At 47.9% G+C, this 19,723-nt stretch overlaps 1 protein-coding gene across 1 annotated transcript in view; it reads right to left on the bottom strand.

The window, feature by feature from the left end:
- Nucleotides 1-254: 254 nt before the first annotated feature.
- The window catches only part of LOC138614673 (titin-like), a 73,842-nt gene continuing 54,373 nt past the window's right edge, over nucleotides 255-19,723 (bottom strand). The window contains exons 61-83 of the mRNA XM_069688232.1: nucleotides 19,664-19,723; nucleotides 19,276-19,452; nucleotides 18,911-18,955; nucleotides 16,894-18,537; nucleotides 16,394-16,444; nucleotides 15,912-16,307; nucleotides 15,550-15,828; nucleotides 11,680-11,949; nucleotides 11,448-11,587; nucleotides 11,228-11,354; nucleotides 9,759-10,025; nucleotides 9,372-9,638; nucleotides 8,821-9,084; nucleotides 7,892-8,031; nucleotides 7,560-7,686; nucleotides 6,975-7,241; nucleotides 6,135-6,401; nucleotides 5,293-5,559; nucleotides 4,532-4,671; nucleotides 4,250-4,376; nucleotides 2,817-2,959; nucleotides 1,161-1,284; nucleotides 255-597 (exon numbers count right to left, since the gene is read on the bottom strand). Of these exons, the coding sequence (XP_069544333.1) occupies nucleotides 287-597; nucleotides 1,161-1,284; nucleotides 2,817-2,959; nucleotides 4,250-4,376; nucleotides 4,532-4,671; nucleotides 5,293-5,559; nucleotides 6,135-6,401; nucleotides 6,975-7,241; nucleotides 7,560-7,686; nucleotides 7,892-8,031; nucleotides 8,821-9,084; nucleotides 9,372-9,638; nucleotides 9,759-10,025; nucleotides 11,228-11,354; nucleotides 11,448-11,587; nucleotides 11,680-11,949; nucleotides 15,550-15,828; nucleotides 15,912-16,307; nucleotides 16,394-16,444; nucleotides 16,894-18,537; nucleotides 18,911-18,955; nucleotides 19,276-19,452; nucleotides 19,664-19,723 (5,900 nt within the window). The 3' untranslated portion in view covers nucleotides 255-286. The remainder of the gene's footprint in view (nucleotides 598-1,160; nucleotides 1,285-2,816; nucleotides 2,960-4,249; nucleotides 4,377-4,531; nucleotides 4,672-5,292; nucleotides 5,560-6,134; nucleotides 6,402-6,974; nucleotides 7,242-7,559; nucleotides 7,687-7,891; nucleotides 8,032-8,820; nucleotides 9,085-9,371; nucleotides 9,639-9,758; nucleotides 10,026-11,227; nucleotides 11,355-11,447; nucleotides 11,588-11,679; nucleotides 11,950-15,549; nucleotides 15,829-15,911; nucleotides 16,308-16,393; nucleotides 16,445-16,893; nucleotides 18,538-18,910; nucleotides 18,956-19,275; nucleotides 19,453-19,663) is intronic.

Here is a 19,723-nt window from a genome sequence, read left to right as displayed (position 1 = left end):
TTTGATTGTGATCATCGGTCTCCATCCCAGGTGTGTTTTTAGCCCGGTGGCTAACCGAGGTAAACCTGGTTTTATTTTGATGGTTAACCTGGTTTTATTCTGACGGTTAACCTGGTTTTAACTAATTTTTTAACCTGCTCTTTAACTCATTGCCTTTTTCCGGGTCTTTGAACAGCTGTCGTGTTTTCTGGACTGATTTTTTGTGTTTTTTTCCATAAATCTAAACGGGATCTCCTCGACTGGAGACATGATCTCCACCTGTGATCCTGATGCTGAACGTTACCTCTCATCGAGTCCTTTTAACGTTGACTAACATTTGCTCATACTCACGTTCAACGTTGAGGAAGCAGGATGTTTTGAAGTCTTTGGCGTCGCAGGTGTACGTCCTCGAGTCATCCAGACAGCAGTCGTGGATGAGCAGCGCTCTCTTGCAGCCGTCGATGATCATCTCGTACTTCTTGGTCTTTCTGACTTCCTGTCCGTCCCTAAACCATTGTACCTCAGCGTTCTCTCGGGAAACTTCACACTCCAGCGTGGCGGTGGTTTCTTCTTCCACCGTCTGGTCCTCCAGAGGCTTCGTGAACTCCACCGGTGGCTCTGAAGCACACAGATGATCACAGCAGGTGTCCACGGTTACATTCTTTAGTCTCCAACATTAATCAGAGCAGAGCATGGAAATGACTTGAATGTTTTAACACAGTGAGAACTTCCTCTGCTAAACACGGCTCATATTATCAGAACCCGACTGACACCATGTTTGGGGGTAAGAAGTTCTGGTACCAATACACCTGCTGATTAATAAATAAACTGTATGTTAAGAGTGGATCAAGACACGATGATCCTTCACATGTGGTCAATCAAACACTTGTGAAACACTTGTGAATCATTTAATCATTAAAACTGTATAAAAAAAAAGATTTAGTTTGTCGCTCTGTTACAGATCTGTTTGTGTGTATGTGGTTCCGATTATCATCTTTACCAAGTAAATAATAAACAGTCTTTGTTTCTTATAAAACACATGCAGAGACTCCATTGGAAACTGTCCGTTTCAATAGCACCCAGTGTTTTGTTGCCCTCGGTTTTCAGGTGTGTTTCAGCGCACCAGTAACCACACCTGGGAGTGATGTCATTGTGCACCTGTAGGTGTTTGAGTGTCTTACCTCCAATGATGAGGTTGGCCTCCGTTTGGAAGTCTTTGGCAGTGAGTTTGATTTGTCCGGCTTCATTCAGCTGGACGTTCCTTAGAGTCAGACTGTGGACTTTACCTTCAGCTTTCAACACCACCTGCAGGTTCAACACAGTCAGTCAGGTTTGCAGATCCCTCTGCCCTGCAGAGCCAGTCTGTGTGTCAGGGGTCGTATTCCCTGAATATTGTCTGTTAGGTTCTGTTCAATCAGAACGGGTTTGATTGACGAGTTAATCAATTAAAATGCTTATAGTATATAACAGACATCCCCGGAAGGCTGTGCCCTGAGTACTTCCTGTCAGGTCCCTGTACGTCAAAGTATGGGTGGTTTTTATCCCTGGGAATTGTCTGGGAGGTTTAAAGGGTAGTCACTGGAATTATGGGTTTTATTCCCCTGAACAACACCTGTCAGGTCATGTGTGTGTGTCTCTGTGAATTGGGGGAATCCTCCCTGAACTCTACCTGCCAGGTCTGCAGCACACACTGCTCTCAGGTGTCGGTCAGCTGATTCCTGACAGCTGAAACGAATAGGCAGCTGCTTTCCTTCCCCCAATTCAAACTGCGACCTCTGACACCTGACAGCTGACTTCCTCGTCCCGCCTGTGTGACACTGAGCTGTCCAACATGTGGTCTGTTTTTATCTGTCCGCCTTTAAGAACAAGAAGCTTCAACTGGTTTTAAAACATCACCATCATCACATCAAAGCTGTCCACAGTAAATATGATCCCACTTCAGAAGATGAACCAGGAACTCATTTACCAATAAAGTTTTACAGTCAGAGGTGATGAATTAAAACAGTTAAGCATCACTTTATATCCAGATGTCAACAGTTAGTTTGTTCTATAGACGAGCTGTTTATTGATGTTTTAATGTCTCATAAACATAAACAAACTTTGTGTTGAAGCGAACTTGTATTTAAACCTGGACTAAGATCCAATTAAACTCCAGCTGAAGTTTAATGATGTCACAGCAGAGGGAGGTTTTACATCAATAAAACTGACTTCCTGTTTCCACAGACCAACAGAAAATCTGAGTTTGCTGTGATTAAACTGATTTAGAGACTTTTTAAACCGTCCTGGTGTTAGACGTTTCACTCTGAACTTTACACATGACGAAAACAAGCTGAGGTTCTACTGATGAGGGTGGATGTAGCGTGTGGATGTAACGTGTTCACCCGTGTTCACTGGAACATGCAGTAAATCACACTTGCACAACCTGCAGAGGGATCATGTGTCCTGTGCAGCTCGGAGGTGTCGGGTTTCATTACATAATCAAAGTAATGCTGCGTTACGACTGGACTTCACGTCAGACTCTTAAACCCGCGTGAGACCAACCGGACCAGAACCGCTCGCAGCACGTCCTGAGACTTTAAAAGTGAAGTTGTCACATAGCTGCTGTTGCCACCTGCCCTGCTGAGCCGTTAAAAATAACCTGACAGAAACGCTTGCAGGGCAGAAAAGATCTCAAAACCAGGATCGAATGCTCAGCTGGAATCCTGAACCTCCACCAGCAGGACCTTATATGAACACTGCGTACAGGTGGAGAGGAGACCAGGCCAGGTTCCGGACCAGAACAACCTGGACCTGTGGCTGAGTGTGTTTCACGTGGTGAGAACAGTCAGTGGACTTACTCTTTCGCTCGGTTCCAGCTTGGTACTCCCCAGGAACCACTCGACAGCGATGTCCTCATACGACAGCTCGCACTCGAAGGTGGCGGTCTCCCCCGCGATCACCGCCACGTCCTTCAGAGGCCTCATCAGGTCAATCACTCGCGCTTTGGATTGAGGAGAAGACATGGTTAGTCCCCCCGACACAGATCAATAGATCCAGAGAGAAACAGCTGATCCTCAGGTCCTCATGGTGCGGCTGACTGAAGGCAGGCCGCTGGAAGCCCTCGGGACAACTGGAGCCGGCCGCCCTGCGACTCGGCAGTGGGGGGCCCAGCTCATTAGAATACGACCTGCCATCACATGGAAGAGGCGGGAAGAGACCAGTGAGAGCCGGGGTCGCGTCATCCTCCTGCCAATCACTGCCGAGCTACTCTACAAAAGGCATGTGGCTTCTAAAATAACTGAGCCACCTGATTGGCTGACAGCCCACCTCTGCCAAAACCATCAGGGGACCGGTCTGCTTCTGTCAATCACCCGCCTGCAATTTTCCTGGAAAATGAGAATGTGGAGCTCCTCGCAGGAGTTACCCAACACGGCACACAACACGCCGACGTCATGCTGCGTCCGACACGGAACCGCTGCTCTGAGTTCTGGTGAAGCGGTCGGATGTCGGTCCGGATGAACAGACACATCAACTATTTACAAGTATTTAAAGTTATTTACAGCTGTTTACAGTTATTTACAGCTGTTTACAGTTATTTACATCAGGCTGTTTCACATGCCGCAATTATTAAAGACCTTCAACAGACTGTTAAAGACTGCTGGCAACGTCTGAGACATTAAACAGAGCTGTCAGTCTGAAGAATGTATCTGAGGGATACAGTCTACAACTGAGGGATGCTAAGTTACGTTAACCGGCTGCTGACTGTGGCTTCAGATTAAACAGAAATGAGAGCGTCAATCTGAAACTCTTAGCTGATAATTCCTGAAATGAGGTGAATCCAGTCGTCTGACATTTGTTCTTCTCGTGACGCATCACTTTGTTTTTTTCAGCCTTTTCGATGGAAATGAAAGATTTTTTACTTCATACGTCTCCCTCTGACATCGTTCCCCTCCTTTGGTCGTCGTTTGGTTTAAATGTGCTGAAGTTTCAGTTTTAACCTGAAACCAAGTGAAGAGCTCTGAATGAAACCAAATCAGACAGAAGAGCTGAAAGCTAAAAGCTAATAAAGGTTTCCCTTTTCCAGGAAAGCAAAGAGTAACAAAGTGACATCTTAGTGAAGCCAATCAGGAAGAAGCAAAGGCTGTGACTGTCTGGACTGAGAGTTTTCCCAGAATCCACAGTGAGGGATGGAAAAAGAGAGCAGAGTGTCATCTGCGAAGAGGAAGACTTTCACACACTTTCAGCTGAATGGATGTAACAAACTGTGATTCGTGTCGTTGTTGTTTGTCACCTTTGACCCGAAGCTGCGCCGAGGATTTGGCATTCGCTGCCGAAAAGTCGACACTGCCGGCCATGTCCTTCTTACAGTTGAAGAGGATCAGTGTGTGGCGGGCTCCCTCCTCCTTGATCTCCACGTCCTGACAACAAACACAGACAGTGAACTCGACGTCTGAGAGGATGGACAAAGTTCTGTTTCAGCTTTATGGAGCAAAAACAATTGACTTTGACCACGCCTCTTCCTGTTTGAATAGACACGCCCGTCTGTTTTGGAGTTGTGAGTGTCTGATCTTACAGCAGACAGGTGCAGCGTCTCTCCTTTCAGCTTCCACACAGCATGGAGGTCGTCCGCAGAAATCTCCGTCTCAAACTTGGCTGTCTCGGTCTCAGTGACCTCGACACTGTAGAGCGGCCGCACCACCTTGATGTCGCGCTCTGCAGAGGTTTGACAAGATGTTAGAGGGAGAAGCCGACCCAGAGAACATGAGACAACACGGTGTGGATGGACTCAGGAAACTGTGATGGACAGTGGAGGACAAACAGTGAACACGCAGACAGTTTGTGCGAGAAGCGGCCGCTCCCATTCAGAGCGACTTACAGTTTGTACAGAAACAGACAACAGGAAGAACAACCAACCACAGAACGTCTCATCATTATTATTAAGATGTTTTTGAAGTGATTTCATCACATCAAAGCTGAGGGAAAAGAACCGAGCCACAACTATTATTCTGTTAAAATGTTGAATGTTGAAAAACACGTTTCCATTTCTTTTGTTTGTCTTTATGTTTGAATGTCCAGTCAAACATATTTAGAATGAATAAATAAACGTGAGCTTTATTTATGTTTCCAGCTCGACAGATGTGCAGCGTTGGATCGTCTTCAGAGTTATAACAGGAAGTCACAGACATTCAGAGAACAGAACAAATGATGAAGGATGGAGGGGAGATGAACAGCACCCCAGACAGAGGTGGGGTTTTGGTGAACGTTGGTGGGTGGGGCCTAATTCTGCAGTCCTGACAGAGTCTGGGGGAGGGGCCCAATCGCAGCAGGGATTACCTTCGATGTTCAGGTCAGCTGTGGTTTTGTCGGTGCCACAGTCGCAGGTGTACGCTCCCATGTTGCTCTTCGCCGTCTTCTTGATGACCAGCGTGCGCTTCTTGCCATCTGATTGGAGGAGAACGTTCTTGGAGGGAAAGATTTCGTTACCGTCTTTGAACCAGGTGACCTCGGCGGCCGCCTTGCTCAGCTCGCAGGACAAGATCACCTCGTCCTTCTCGACGGCGGTGTAGTTCTGCAGCTTCACTGTGAAGTACAGGTCGCCCTCTGCAGGCAGACACCAGCAACAACCAATTATAGACAGCCACAACCAGTCAACAGTTTCCTGCCGGTTAGGACGCAGACGTGTGAAACTCCACCCTGTAAGCTCACCAGTATTATTATCATGGTGAACATGTGGCTGTAAACTCACCAGTATTATTATCATGGTGAATATGTGGCTGTAAACTCACCAGTATTATTATCATGGTGAACATGTGGCTGTAAACTCACCAGTATTATTATCATGGTGAATATGTGGCTGTAAACTCACCAGTATTATTATCATGGTGAACATGTGGCTGTAAACTCACCAGTATTATTATCATGGTGAACACGTGGCTGTAAACTCACCAGTATTATTATCATGGTGCAGCTCGTGTAGTTCTATTTAAATCTGTAAACACCCACATATGAAGGTATTGTTTTTCTCCAAAGACACTCGACTAAAAGAAGTAAATCTAAAGCCACAAGAAAAAAGGATTTGAGAGCAGCTTGTGTTTGGATTTACTGATAAATGGAGATAATATATTGAGTGATTGATAGTGAGGGAGTTCTGTCTCCTTTCAGGAGACAGTACTAACCGAGAACGGTGAGCATGGCCTCAGACGTCTTTCCCATGGTCTCCAATTTGATCATGGAAGTGTCATCGATGGTGACTTCCTTGAAGGCCAGCGTGTGGACTTTTCCTTCCTCCGACATGTGCACCACCTTGCTGGGGTGCAGACGGATGTCATTTCTGTACCAGACCACCGGGATCTTTTCGTGAGAGAGTTCAACGCTGAACTCTGCAGTTTCCCGTTCCTTTACCGTCACATCTTTAATCGGCTTGATAAATTCGAGACGAATACCTGACGAGAAATTATATGTACAGGGAAGTCAATATAAAGCAGTTGGGAAGACATGATGGTGGTGCTGATGTGTTCCAGATGCCTCACACTCTGTGATTAAATATAAGATGTGCACAGTTCAATTCAAGATATGCGCTGAATGTTTGCCTGAAGTCTTCTGAAGGGTCCTCTGAAGGGGGGACCAATCAGAGACCACGGTTTCCACACTGTAATCAGCGAGCACTGACGCTGTGAGTGACTGGTGGGCGGAGCCAGGCAGGGATTTTTCTTCCCAACCACACACAGAAGCATTAGTCAGGTCTAAGATGTGTTTACTGGATCTGAAAGGTCTGGGTCTGGAGTCGAGTCCTTCCAAACCAAACTGAAGCGGTCTAAAACTTCCCTTCAGTCAGGTTCCTGGACCACACCAGGACAGACAGATCAGAGGGACACAGAGGGACGTGGATGGTGTTTGTTATTGAGGTTTACTTCTGGCAAACACTCAGAGCATTCAGAGGACACATGAAGGCCCAGGTGACTCTCCTGGACACATCACACCATCCCGTCTAATACAACTGAAATGACTCTGTTTACCTTTGATTATCAACTTCCCAGACGTTCTCTTGTCTTCAGCCTCAAACATGTATTTGGCTTCGTCTTCATATCTGGCAGATTTTAGGATCAGACTGTGTCTCTTTCCGTCCACACGCAGCTCAAATTTGTCGTCGTTTGACAACTCCTGAGATCCCTTCAGCCAACGGAAGCTTTTGGGCTCTCTAGAAATTTCCAGTTCGAACTTAGCCTCATCCTTTTCGTACACATTTACATCAGCCAACGGCGTCATGAATGAGACGGGGAGCTCTGTTGATTCAGAGACATGGAGTTAATATCAGGGTTCACACGGAGTGCTTCCAACAGCTGCAGGTAAAACACGGTCAGCTGGCAGCGACTTTCCACACAGAAACACCACAGAAAGTACGGAGGCCTGGTGGTTCAAAAAGGAAGTTCTTGGTCTTTACAATGTAATAGCATTTACGCCACTATCACTATCACATTAGTTTTGGTATATTTTGGTTTGCAGCTCCCAAAAAATAAGAAGATAAAAACAACTTCTGCTCAAACGCAAGAATGTTGAGACTGTGCAGAAGAAGGTGGAGTGAACTGGAAGTGACAGCTCACCCTTCACTTTCAGGTTGGCAGAACACTTGGCGTTGGCAGCAGCGAACGCCAACTCGCCTGTCTGAGGCACTCTGCAGTTGTAGAAGACCAGAGTGTGTTTGGCTCCATCTTCCACGATCTCTACATCCTGCAGACGGCCGAGAAGCGTCAGCGTTTCAGCACAAACAACAGGAGTGATTCATTCTTATTTGTTAGCCATCCAGAGATTAAAACTAACACTCAACCCAACGGGTTAAGACATGAAGACACATGTCAAACTAAAACCTCTCAACATAAAAAATTCATGATGAAACCCAGATTTGGTTAGAATATCGATGTGTTAATGGACATACAGCGGAGGGACTGAGGACATCTCCGTTCAGTTTCCACTGGCCGTGGACGTCGTCCTCGCTGAGCTCCACCTCAAATCGAGCTGTCTCCCCGTCAAACACCTCGATGCCATACAGCGGTCGAACCACCTTGATGTGGCGAGCTGACATTCAAAAGAGGGGACAAAACTCTCACTGAGGACATTCAGGCACTTACATAATCAAACATGTACAAACATACATGTACATACACACATGTACAAACACATGTACATATGCACATGTACATACACATCTAAATATACACATGTAAATACACACATTTACAAACGTTCAGAAACTCCTTTATTGGGCTGTTGGCGATCTTTCTGTCGGACCATTAACAACCAACTGGCTCTAAATATTATTGTTCAAAATACTGCAATGACCCTGGAAGGTTGTGGATCAGCAGAAGACATTGTGATGCAGGTTGGACGGCTACAAACCAATGAATTCAAAGACAGTTGGTTCTGAATGGAGTGACTGGATCACTGAGGTGCCACAGTTCTTCACAATGAAGAAGAATAAAGGGGTTCTTCAAAGAGTGATGGGTGTGTTACAAGAACCATGAAGACAACAATCACAGACAATGAACCACAACGGACACAAGGTGCAGTGGAAGAACACTATAAGACCGACTCGCCATGAAACTGGCAGATAATCTGGGCCGAACACGGCGCCACCGCCATGCCGGCCCTTCGGCTACTGTAGTGTTTCTACCACTGATGGAGGTGATGAGAGACCACACACAGGTGACGACTGAGCTGGTTAAGAGGGGACGAGATCAAAAAGGTGCTTCAAGAGGACAAACTGCACAGAGTGTCTGATGAGGTGGCGTTAGAAGGTGGTGCAGGTGATGGCATGCATCGAGATGGGAAATCGCCTCAATGGAGGTGAGTACCAAACACCTTTACCTTCAATGTGAAGTGTCGCTGTTGTCTTGTCTGTCCCACAGTCACACAAATACTGTCCTTTGTCTCTGTCCCCGACTTTCCTGATGACGAGGATCCTGCGTTTGCCCTCGGCTTTGACAGCCACCATCTTAGAGGCCTTGATCTCAGCCTCGTCGTAGTACCACATGACATCGACGTCTTTGCTGAGCTCACAATCTAGAACCACCTCGTCTTTCTCCACTGCAGTATAGTCCTGCAGCTTAACCGTGAAGTACGGGTCTCCCTCTGGAAGGGGGACATTTCTGGGTGAAAAATACTGCAGAACAAATATAGAGCGGTCTGAAGCAAACAGAGGACAAGACGGTCCAGACAGACGAGAAACACAAAGACATCACAGAGAAATCATGTCCTCCAACACAGAGACACTTTGTGGATGTGAACATACAGAAATCATGTCCTCCAACACAGACACTTTGTGGACGTGAACACCAATATGGACAAACTGTACAGAGATCTGTGGGGTAAAAGACAAGACACTGGATGAAGAGGACAGGCGGGTGCTCATGGTTTACCTATGACCGTCAGGTTGGCCATGGAAGGAATTCCTTTGGCCTCGGCCTTAATCTGGCAGGTATCATCCAGAGTCACTTCCCTTATTTCGAGCATGTGTTTCTTTCCGTCCAGGTGAGTGACCACCGTTCTGCTGGGGTGGATTTTAATGTCGTTCTTATACCACGTGACGGGAACATTCTCGTGAGAGAGTTCCAGCTCGAATCGAGCCGTTTTACCTTCCTTTACAGTTTGGTCCTTTATCGGGGAGATAAATTTGAGCCTGATACCTATAAGTGTGTCAATGAAACCATGAGTTAGCTTGTCGGAGGACACAACCACCTCAGTGAATACTGTCAGAAAGATAACGGGTCTGCCGTTATGTCCGGTACAGGTGGTCCAGCACTTACCCTCCACTGTGAGTCTGGCTGTTGAAGTTTTTCCCAAAACCTCAATCGTATATTCGTCCTCATCATCAAACTCACAGCAGTTTATGATCAGCATATGCTTCTTTCCATCATCGATGATGTCATACTTTTGGTCTGGGGTGATGATGTCAGCCCCTTTGTACCACATGACCTTAGAGACATCCTTCGTGATGGTGCATTCAAACTTAGCCTGTTTCTTTTCAGGCACAGAAACGTCCTTCAGAGGGACAACAAAGCCCATCTCGATTTCTGGGTTGAAAGGTGACACAGTACAGCAAAACATGAACATCAACACAACAACAGCACAACAGTCAACAGCCAGAGGCCAGTTTACCTCGTACACCCTCTACGAGAGTATAAATTCCTCTACGAGAGTATAAATCCCTCTACAGGTGTAGAGTCATACCACATCGGCACGCTGGTATGAAAACACTCTCTGATCTCACACGACTGTAGGAATCCTGTTTGAGACATCTTCAGGTTGTGACTTCACCTTTCATTCCCAGGAAGGTTGAAACATAGGTATAGAGGGACTCCATGTTCCCAGGGCTAAAGATGATGTCATCAGGGAACCGTCCACACCGGTAATGAGGATTCAAGTTGGGTCACGGGAAGGAAACAGTCATCTTGTTCAGACACGAGTTTTAACATGATACGACACATTTTCCTTCTTCTGGTCTTTCTTCTTTTATGACGTCCTCTTCTACTTCCTCTCTGAATGTGTTTGGTAAAATTGAACAGCTGCTGCTCTTCGAACATGAAATCAAACAGCTACTGAACTAAAAGGTGATTTCACATCTGAGAGAGACTCATGAAGGTGGTGCTGGTGTAACTAATAAACTAGCCTCTGTTTGTAGATTTAACGAAGAACATTTAACCCCAGATGGTACAAACATACTGCAGTGACATCACAACAAACATTTTCACAGTGTCCGAACACCAGAGTACATGTTCAAGTGAACAGACGGTACGAGAAGAGAACAAGAATAACAAGAATAACAAACAGAACAACAACTAGAACAACGACTACAACAAACACAACAAGAACAACAAACACAACAACAAACACAGCAAACACAACAACCAACAGAACAAACAACAAAAAAACAACTAGAACAACAAACAGAACAACCAATACAGCAAAAAGAACAACAAACAAAACAACAAACGGAACAACTAGAACAACAAACAGAACAACAAGAACAACAAACAGAACAAACAGAGGAACTAGAAAAAGAAGTACAGAACACCATGTCAACCAGTGGAACGAAGTGGCATGAACGACTGATTGGACTAGTCGACCCTATTAAATAAAGATCTAAGGTCCGCTCCCACATGCCATAAAGCTTTATTTGATTACCCACGGACCTTACACCTTTATTTTTACAGCGAGTGTCCTAAAATCACGGCACACTGTGCCTCCGATCGTGGACACCAAGAGCGTCTCTTACCTTTAACGTTGAGCATTGCATTGGTTATGGCGTTCAGAGCCTGGTAGGACACTTCCCCAGCCTGATCCAGCTGGCAGTTTTTCAGTGTGAGCCTACGCACTCCGCCCTCCATTTGGATGTCGCACGTCTGATGAATACATGACAATACATGTGTAACGTAGACAGTAGTGACGTGCTAATGAAAGAATAAGTTAAGACCTTTCAGTCGTGTCAGTCCTACCGGAGATCTGGTCAAAACCTCTCCTCTGAGCTTCCACTCTCCAGGAACATCGTGCTCAGAGATCTCTGTCTCAAACGTGACATCTTCCTTCTCCACCACCTCCATGCTGGCCAGCGGCTTCAGAATATTTGCCTCCCGCTCTGAGAAGGAGTCGTGTCAGTACTTGTAAATATCACAGAGTTAACAGAAACCTATGAATGACTGCAGCTAAAGGGAAAACAAGTAGATGAACCTCCGAGTGTTAGGTTGGCAGTGTAGATGCGTCCCTCCACCTCCATGGCATACTGGGCTACGTCCTCGGGCTGACAGTTCTTGATGGTGAGCGTCAGCTCCTTTCCTTCCTTCTTGAGCTCCACCTTGTCGGACGGTGTGATCTCGTTCTCTCCTTTGAGCCACTTCCAGTTGGGAGTGTCCTTGAAGAGCTCACATTTAAATGTAGCGGTGGCCTTCGGTTTCACATGCTGGTCTCTCAGTGGTTTCACTATCCAATCTTTGACAATTTCTGTTGGAAGCAGACATTATTGAGTCAGTGTCATCCTGTACACAAGTAACAGACTGAATATTAGCAGAGGAGCTAAAACACATTTTCGGTTGACTTGGACATCAAGGTGTTCAATGCTGATGCTCAGAAGAATCTGAAGATGTTGTTGTATGTCATCAGCATACGAAGAAAACCTGCTCTGTGTGTGAATAAGAAGGGGCCCAACATGGAGCCCTGAGGTACTATGACCCTCCCCTCATCCTCACCGGAGGTCCGATAGGTGGCGCTGTGCTAGTGGCAGCCTGTTACAGCAGCTCCCTCGAGTGTGTTTTGTTTTAAGTATTTTTCTTTCTTTCTGCTCTCTTCGGAGTTTTTTTTTTTCTTTCACGTGTGTTAAGTGACGGTCAGACAATGGACCGTAACTTTTCACTTTTCTGGTGGCTCTTCTACTTTTTTCCCTCTTCGTAATGGAGAGCCACACACAGCAGACTGGGGGCATTGTTTACTCTCGTGATCAGCTGATCGCGCTGAGTAGGCCTCTACTGCTGCTGCCCGGACCGAGGCCTGAAATCTGCAGAGCTGGCGCTAAACTGAAGGCGAAGAGGAGGAAATATAAACCATCGGTACCTGCGATTTTAATGGGGAACGTGAGGTCGTTGGCCAATAAGACAGATGAGCTCAGCGCGCTGGTAAAGACCCAGCGGGAATACCGGGAGTGCAGCATCATGTGTTTCACCGAGACATGGCTGCACTCACATTTCCCGGACCACAGCGCGGCCGTACCCGGCTTCAGGACTGTTTGGGCGGACAGAGACGTTGTGCAGAGGGGCAAGAAGAAAGGTGGAGGGATTGCAGTCTATGTGAACGAGAGGTGGTGCAATCCCGACCATGTGTGTGTGAAGGAACGTTTTTGTAGCCCGGACATTGAACTTCTAGCCGTGGGGATGCGCCCGTATTATTTGCCGAGGGAGTTCTTGTCCGCCATTGTTATCGCTGTGTACGTTCCTCCATCAGCTGATGCAGAGGCAGCAGTGGACACCATCCACTCCACTGTGTCCAAACTTCAGACTAAGCATCCCGGTGCATTTTTGGCAGTTACTGGAGACTTTAACCACACCAGTCTGGATAAAGTACTGCCAACTTTGCACCAGGATGTTAACTGCCCCACCCGGAACAATAAAACCCTGGACCTACTGTATGCTAATGCCATGGATGCATACAGTGCAACTGCCCTTCCCCCCCTTGGTAGGTCGGATCACAACCTGGTCCTGCTGACACCAAAGTATGTTCCTCTGGTACAGAGGCAGCCTGTAACCACCAGGACTGTGAGGAGGTGGACACAGGAGGCTAAAGACGCCCTGCAGGACTACTTTGAGTCCACGGACTGGGATGTGCTGTGTGGATCACATGGAGAGGACATCAATAGCATGACAGACTGTATCACAGAATACATCAAATTCTGTGAACACACCACCGTATCATCCCGGACTGTACACTGCTTCCCCAACAACAAGCCGTGGATCACCAGTGACCTGAAGGTGCTTCTTAATCAGAAGAAAGCAGCCTTCAGGTCTGGGGACAGGGAAGAGCTCAGGAGAGTGCAGCACGAACTGAAGGAGAAGCTGACAGAGTGCAAGGACTCCTACAGGAGGAAGCTGGAGGCCAAACTCCAGCAGAACAATGTGAGGGAAGTGTGGACCGGTATGAAGGAGATTACTGGGTTCAAGGGAAGAGAGAGACAACCAGGGGGCTCCCTGGAGAGGGCCAATGAGCTAAACTGTTTCCTCAACAGGTTTAGTTCACTGCCCTCATCTGTCTCCTCCACACCTCACACCTCCCAAACACCTCTGCTGCCTTCCCCCCTCCCACCTCTGTCCCCCATGGTGAGCTGCATAGACACAGAGCCCTCAACTTCAAAGGGCTCTTCCTCCATCGACGCCATGAACCCCCCTCCTCTCTGTGACGACTGGCCAGGTTAGGAGACAGCTGGAGAGACTCCACCAGCACAAGGCTGCAGGACCTGACGGCATCAGCCCCGCGGTCCTGAAGACCTGCGCTGTCCAGCTGGCTGAGGTCCTACAGCACCTCTTCAACCTGAGCCTGAAGCAGGAGGAGGTCCCGGTGTTGTGGAAGACGTCCTGCCTGGTTCCTGTACCGAAGAAGATGACTCCATCCAGCCTCAACGACTACCGACCGGTTGCCCTCACATCTCATGTGATGAAGGTACTGGAGAGGCTGGTCTTGGCCCACCTCAGGCCGCTGGTGAAATCTTCACTGGACCCGCTGCAATTTGCGTACCAGCCTCATGTGGGAGTGGACGATGCCCTCATCTATAAGCTGCAACGAGCTCAGTCGCACCTAGATGGAACTGGTGACTCTGTGAGAATCATTTTCTTTGATTTCTCCAGTGCATTTAACACCATCCAACCACTGCTACTGATTGAGAAGCTGCGGGTGGTGGGGGTGGACACGTCTACCGTCTCCTGGATCACTGACTACCTGACAGGCAGACCACAGTTTGTCCGTCTGGGCAGTGTGCTGTCTGATGCGGTGGTCAGTGGTACTGGAGCTCCACAGGGAACTGTTTTGTCTCCCTTCCTGTTCACCTTATACACCACTGACTTCCAGTACAACTCAGAGTCCTGCCATCTGCAGAAGTTCTCTGATGACTGCAGTGGTTGGGTGTATAAGGGATGGATGGGAGGACGAGTACAGGGCAGTAGTGGAGGACTTTGTGGAGTGGGCGGGAAGAAATCACCTGCTCCTGAACGTGGCCAAGACCAGAGAGATGGTGGTCGACTTCAGGAGGAAGACGGCGGCTCCACAACCGCTGAGAGTTCTGGGAGAGGAGGTGGACATGGTTGAGGAGTACAAGTACCTGGGTGTCTCCATCGACAACAGACTGAACTGGAAGACCAACATCAACGCTGTCTACAAGAAGGGGATGAGTCGACTCTTTTTCTTGAGGAAACTTCGATCCTTCAATGTGTGCAGCAAGATGTTGGAGATGTTCTACCAGTCTGTTGTGGCCAGTGCATTGTACTTCACTGTGGTCTGCTGGGGGAGCAACATTGGAGCCGGCAACACCAACAGACTTAACAAAGTGGTTAAGAAGGCCGGCTCCATCATTGGCTGCAAACTGGACAGTCTGGAAAAGGTGGTGGAGAGGAGGATGCTGAACAAACTATTATCCATATTGGATAATCCTGACCACCCTCTCCACCACCCACTGCAGGGACAGCGGAGCACGTTCTCCAAAAGACTCCTCCAGCTCCGCTGTCACAAGGACAGATACAGGAGATCATTCCTGCCCACTGCAATAAGGCTGTACAATAACTCACCTCTGGCAAAATCCATTACACAACAATAACACTGTTGTCTGTGTTTCTTGTTTGTTTAAATATAAAAAATATATATATACTGTACTGTATATACTGTGCATTTTTATATTTAATATTTTTTTACTGTTATTTTATTGCTTTCCTGTGTCTATAAATGCTGCTGTAGCGAAAAGATTTCCCCTTGGGGATTAATAAAGTAACTACCTACCTACCTTTCCCAGCATGCATTTCTTAGAGAGTTAAGTTACCGTGTTAAAGGACAATATCCAGCTTTGCTCACCGATCACTTTGACATTCGTTGTGGTCTTGACATTCTCCTGGCCGGACACCTCACACGAGTAGGAACCAGCGTCCTCCTCAGTGGAGTGCTGGATGGTGACGGCGTGCTGCATACCGATGATGTTGATCTGAACTTTGCCCTCCTGTTTCTTCAGGACCTGACCGTTCTTCTTCCAGACCACCTCCCTCTCTTTGTTCAGCTCACAGGTCATGTACAGAGGCTGACCCTTCAGACACGACGTCTCCTCCTCCAGCTCCTTGATCCATTTCACGGGGAGCTCTGTGAGGAAATAAAAAGAGGTTTCACACGGGTGAAGGATTAAACATGAGCAGGTCCTCAGGATGGCAGAGAGAACATCATACCTTCAACGATGAGCTTGGCCATGCATGATATCTCCTTCCCGGCGTTCTTGGCCACACAGGTGTATTCACCGGTGTCAGACAGCTGCACATCAATAATGTTCAACTTGCGATCTTTGCCATCAGAGGTGAACTTGTGTTTGGGGCTCTCGCGCAGATTGCTGTCATCCTTCATCCATGAGGTGATGGCGGTGGAGGGCGAGACCTCGCACTCGAACACGGCAGCCGATCCGATGGACTCGGCCTCCTGCAGCACGATGTCCTTGAGCTTCTTGATGAACTTCAGAGGAACGGCTTTGAGTTTGAATCCTCCGAAGGGCTCGTCCGGTGGGGTCGGGCCTTTGCCACCGGGCTTCAGCCCGCGGCCCCGGCCCTCTCCAGGGGACGGGGTCTGTCTGGCTGGAAGACAAATCAAACAATTCATATTAGAATGTTCAGAGGGACGGTCTGGCAGCACTGTCACTCAGAGGGTTATTCTGACTTACGTTTGAGCCCTCTGCCTCGACCTCTTCCTGCTTCCTCCGCTGGCTGTCCCTCTGTTCAGAAACAGTTCACATTAATTGTCTGCTCAGACTATGATCACAATATTAACGTGTTCATGAACATGCCAGGAGAGATGATGTCTGTCTGAATGGACATGAAGAGACTCTGACGGTAGATTTATGAAAGAATGACACTGAAATAAGAGGATAAACACGATGATGAATAATGGACGACTGTGGCTCTTCAGTGACATTGACATCATGAAGTGATGGATACATGAAAAGATGGCTGAGTGAGGAGAATACGTGTTGGACTGATGACATACTGAAATGGCTGACAGGAAGCGATGAGTATGAGCAGACAGTTTGACACAAGAATGAATACAAGAGAGAGAATGAAAACACAATAAGGAGAAGAGGGCTTAGATGGAGGCATGATGGAGGGATTATTCAGGGCATGAAGGGAGGGTTGTTCTCGGTCACTGGGGCTGCCACCGTCTCACCTCTCCTGGTCACCCCTGGAACCTCCAGAGCACCTTCCTCTCCTTCACCTTCCCAGTCCTCGGAGCCATAACTCTCGCTTGGAACCAGCTCCCAGCCCCAGGCCTCCTCTTCCTCTTCCTCCTGCTCGGCCTCTTCCTCTGCTTCCTCTTCAAACACCTCCTCCTCCGGCTGGGTGTCAATCTTCTTCATCTGCACAGCTCCAGGAGAGACCTCCTTCACCAGTGGGACCTTCCCTTTATCGGGCTTTGCCGGCTCGACAGCCTTCACTTCTTCCGGGGACGGCTTCTTCGGGACCTTTTTGAGAGTCACAGCTTCAATGGAGTCTTTGGGTGAAACGGTCTTCGGAACCTTTCTGAGTTTATCGATGCTCGGCTTCCTCTCCACTGGGATGGCCTCTGCCTCTTTCAGCTTCTCCACTTTAGGAGATGGAGTCTTTTTGAGCTCCACCTTCTTGAGCTGCTCCACGGGCTTCAGAGCCACATCCTCCTTCTCTTCTTTGGCCTTCGGTATGACTCCCTTCTTACCCTGCAGAGGTTTGGGCTCCTCAGGAACCTTCTCAGGTTTCTTAAAAGAGGCGGGAACAGGAGACTGTGTCTTGTCTGCTGGAACTACCTCTACCTCCTTCGGCTTCTCTGGTTTCTTCTCTGGGGCTTCTGGGACCTCGGGTTTCTTTGGCTTGGCCTCTGGCTCCTTTGGTTCTTCATCTGGACTGGTGCGGCGGTGGCGCAGGTCATCGGTTGGCTTCCTGTCTTTGTCTTCTGTGGGTTTCTTCTCGGGCTCTGCAGCCTCTTTGGAGGGGCGTGAGAAGGGCTTCAGTTTGACACTCTCTGTCTCTTGTTCTACTGTGGGGATTTTCTTCACCTTGATGGGGGCTTTGACCTCCTCAGGCTCCTTCTCTGGAGGTTTCCTTTTGTCTACTGGCTTGGGCACCTTAGCTGGTGGCTGCGTCACCTCCACAAGTGCTTTATGAGGTTTCTGAGAAGGTTCTTTGGTTTCCACCTCTCGAGGGATCCTCTCTCCCTTCTGGAAAGGCACAGAGTCCCTGTCCGGTCTCTCCTTCTTGTCTTTCTCAGGCTCCTCTGTTGGTTTGACGGGCTTCTCGAATGGTTTCAGTTTGACTACATCTGGTTGTACTTCCTCTGAAGGCAGCTTCTTCACCTTCTTCAGAGCTGCGCTGGGTGGGGCTGCTTCCTCTTCCTTTGATGCTCTGGGAGTTTTCTTCAGAGAAATCTTGTCCTCCGGTTTCTCGTCCTTCGGGACGGGCTTCTGGCGGGTCCATGCATCTTTAGGAGACTCTTTTTGTTCCTCCTCTTTAGGCGTAATAACTTCTGGCTTTTTCACCACCTCTACTTTCTCTCGGGGCTTCCTCTCCTCCACTTGTCTCCTGGTGGTGACTGACATCTCAACAGTCTCCTCTTTATGCACCATCTGCTCCACATCCAACACTGTGGTCCGGGTCACCTTCTGAGGCCTTTTCTCCTCGTCAGCCTCTTTAGGTGGAACCGATGGGATCTTCTTCAGCTTGACAACCTCCTGCTCCTCCTCCACTTCCCTCGTGACTCTGGTTGTCTTCTTCAAGCTGGGGATCTCAAACGTCCCCTCCTCTTCCAGCTGAACTTTACCTTTTTTGGGCAGAATCGTTTCTGAGGCAGCAAAGGTTTGACATTAAAGATCAACATTTAACTGACGTCACTATTTGTACAAACACAAACGGCTACCTGATAATTAGCAAAACAAATTATAAATATAAAAATAATAAGAGACAAAGACGAAGACACAGACTGACTTTTACAGAAACTACATAAAAACCTTCTTTGTGCTCACAACTATTAAACAATAATCATATTTTAAACAGTGTAATGATGCATGTGGTGACCTAGTTGTTGGTAACTGGACTCTTTTTCACACACAGCTGATGATGTAAACAGCAGGAAGTGAAGCAGAGCTGCTGTGTTCGTGTGCTCAGGTGAGGTGAGGTAAGGTGAGGTGAGGTGAAGTGAGGTGAGGCTCTCCTACCTTTCTTGACTCCTCCCGGTGCTTGGACGGGTCCCTTGGTTTCATCTAATACAGAGGTACAGTTCAGAGAGGCGGTAATTAGGCAATGAACAACAGTCGCACTGATTAATGCGAAGACTTTAGGAAACACTTTCAGAAATAATCAATGTGACAAAGACATGTTCCGTGTCGTGTGAAACCGTCTCATATCAACATAAACAGACGTGGCAGGTTGGACCGAAGGACACACAAAGACCAACACGGGGAGGGTCAAATCGACCGACACCAGACAGACTCACAACATACACAGGTGGGCGGCTAAAGAGTCAACATGAGACGGTAAAGAACCGGAGTGGACTGATGTTCAGTCCTTCAGACACCTCTACCTGTCTCAGGTGCTGTTACAGAGGCTCTCTGTTCTTCTGCCGTCGTCCCCGTCAGTCCTTTAGCCTTCACGACAGGCTCCACCTCTTCTGGAGCTCCTCTCTCCATCTCAGTCTTTTTAGTGACTTCAGGCCGTTTGGCAGCTTCTGGAAGTTTTACAGCAGCCGGACGTTTGTCGTCTTAAAGAACAAATAAAATATCAAGAGACGTGGCTGCACAGCTTCATCTGAGCTCAGAGAGAAACAGCAGAACAAGCAGAGCTCCCTGCTGCTCTGTGGTTTCTCTCTTTTAATGATGGTTCAAAGATGTAATAAAGAGTGACACTCCTCTACGAATGCCTTTAAGGACACAAACACACACGTAAAGACAAGTAAAGAGGAGGCGGGGTACCTGCAGTAGGAGGGGGGGGCTGCACCTGTGGAGGAGGCTCCTCCCTCTGCTTCACAGGAA

The sequence above is a fragment of the Brachyistius frenatus genome, unplaced genomic scaffold (assembly GCF_029030835.1).
Source record: "Brachyistius frenatus isolate BFR_SWC_R1_liver_20210118 unplaced genomic scaffold, ASM2903083v1 Contig_546, whole genome shotgun sequence".
Classification (NCBI taxonomy): domain Eukaryota; kingdom Metazoa; phylum Chordata; class Actinopteri; family Embiotocidae; genus Brachyistius; species Brachyistius frenatus.
This window is presented reverse-complemented; position numbering and strand designations above follow the sequence as displayed.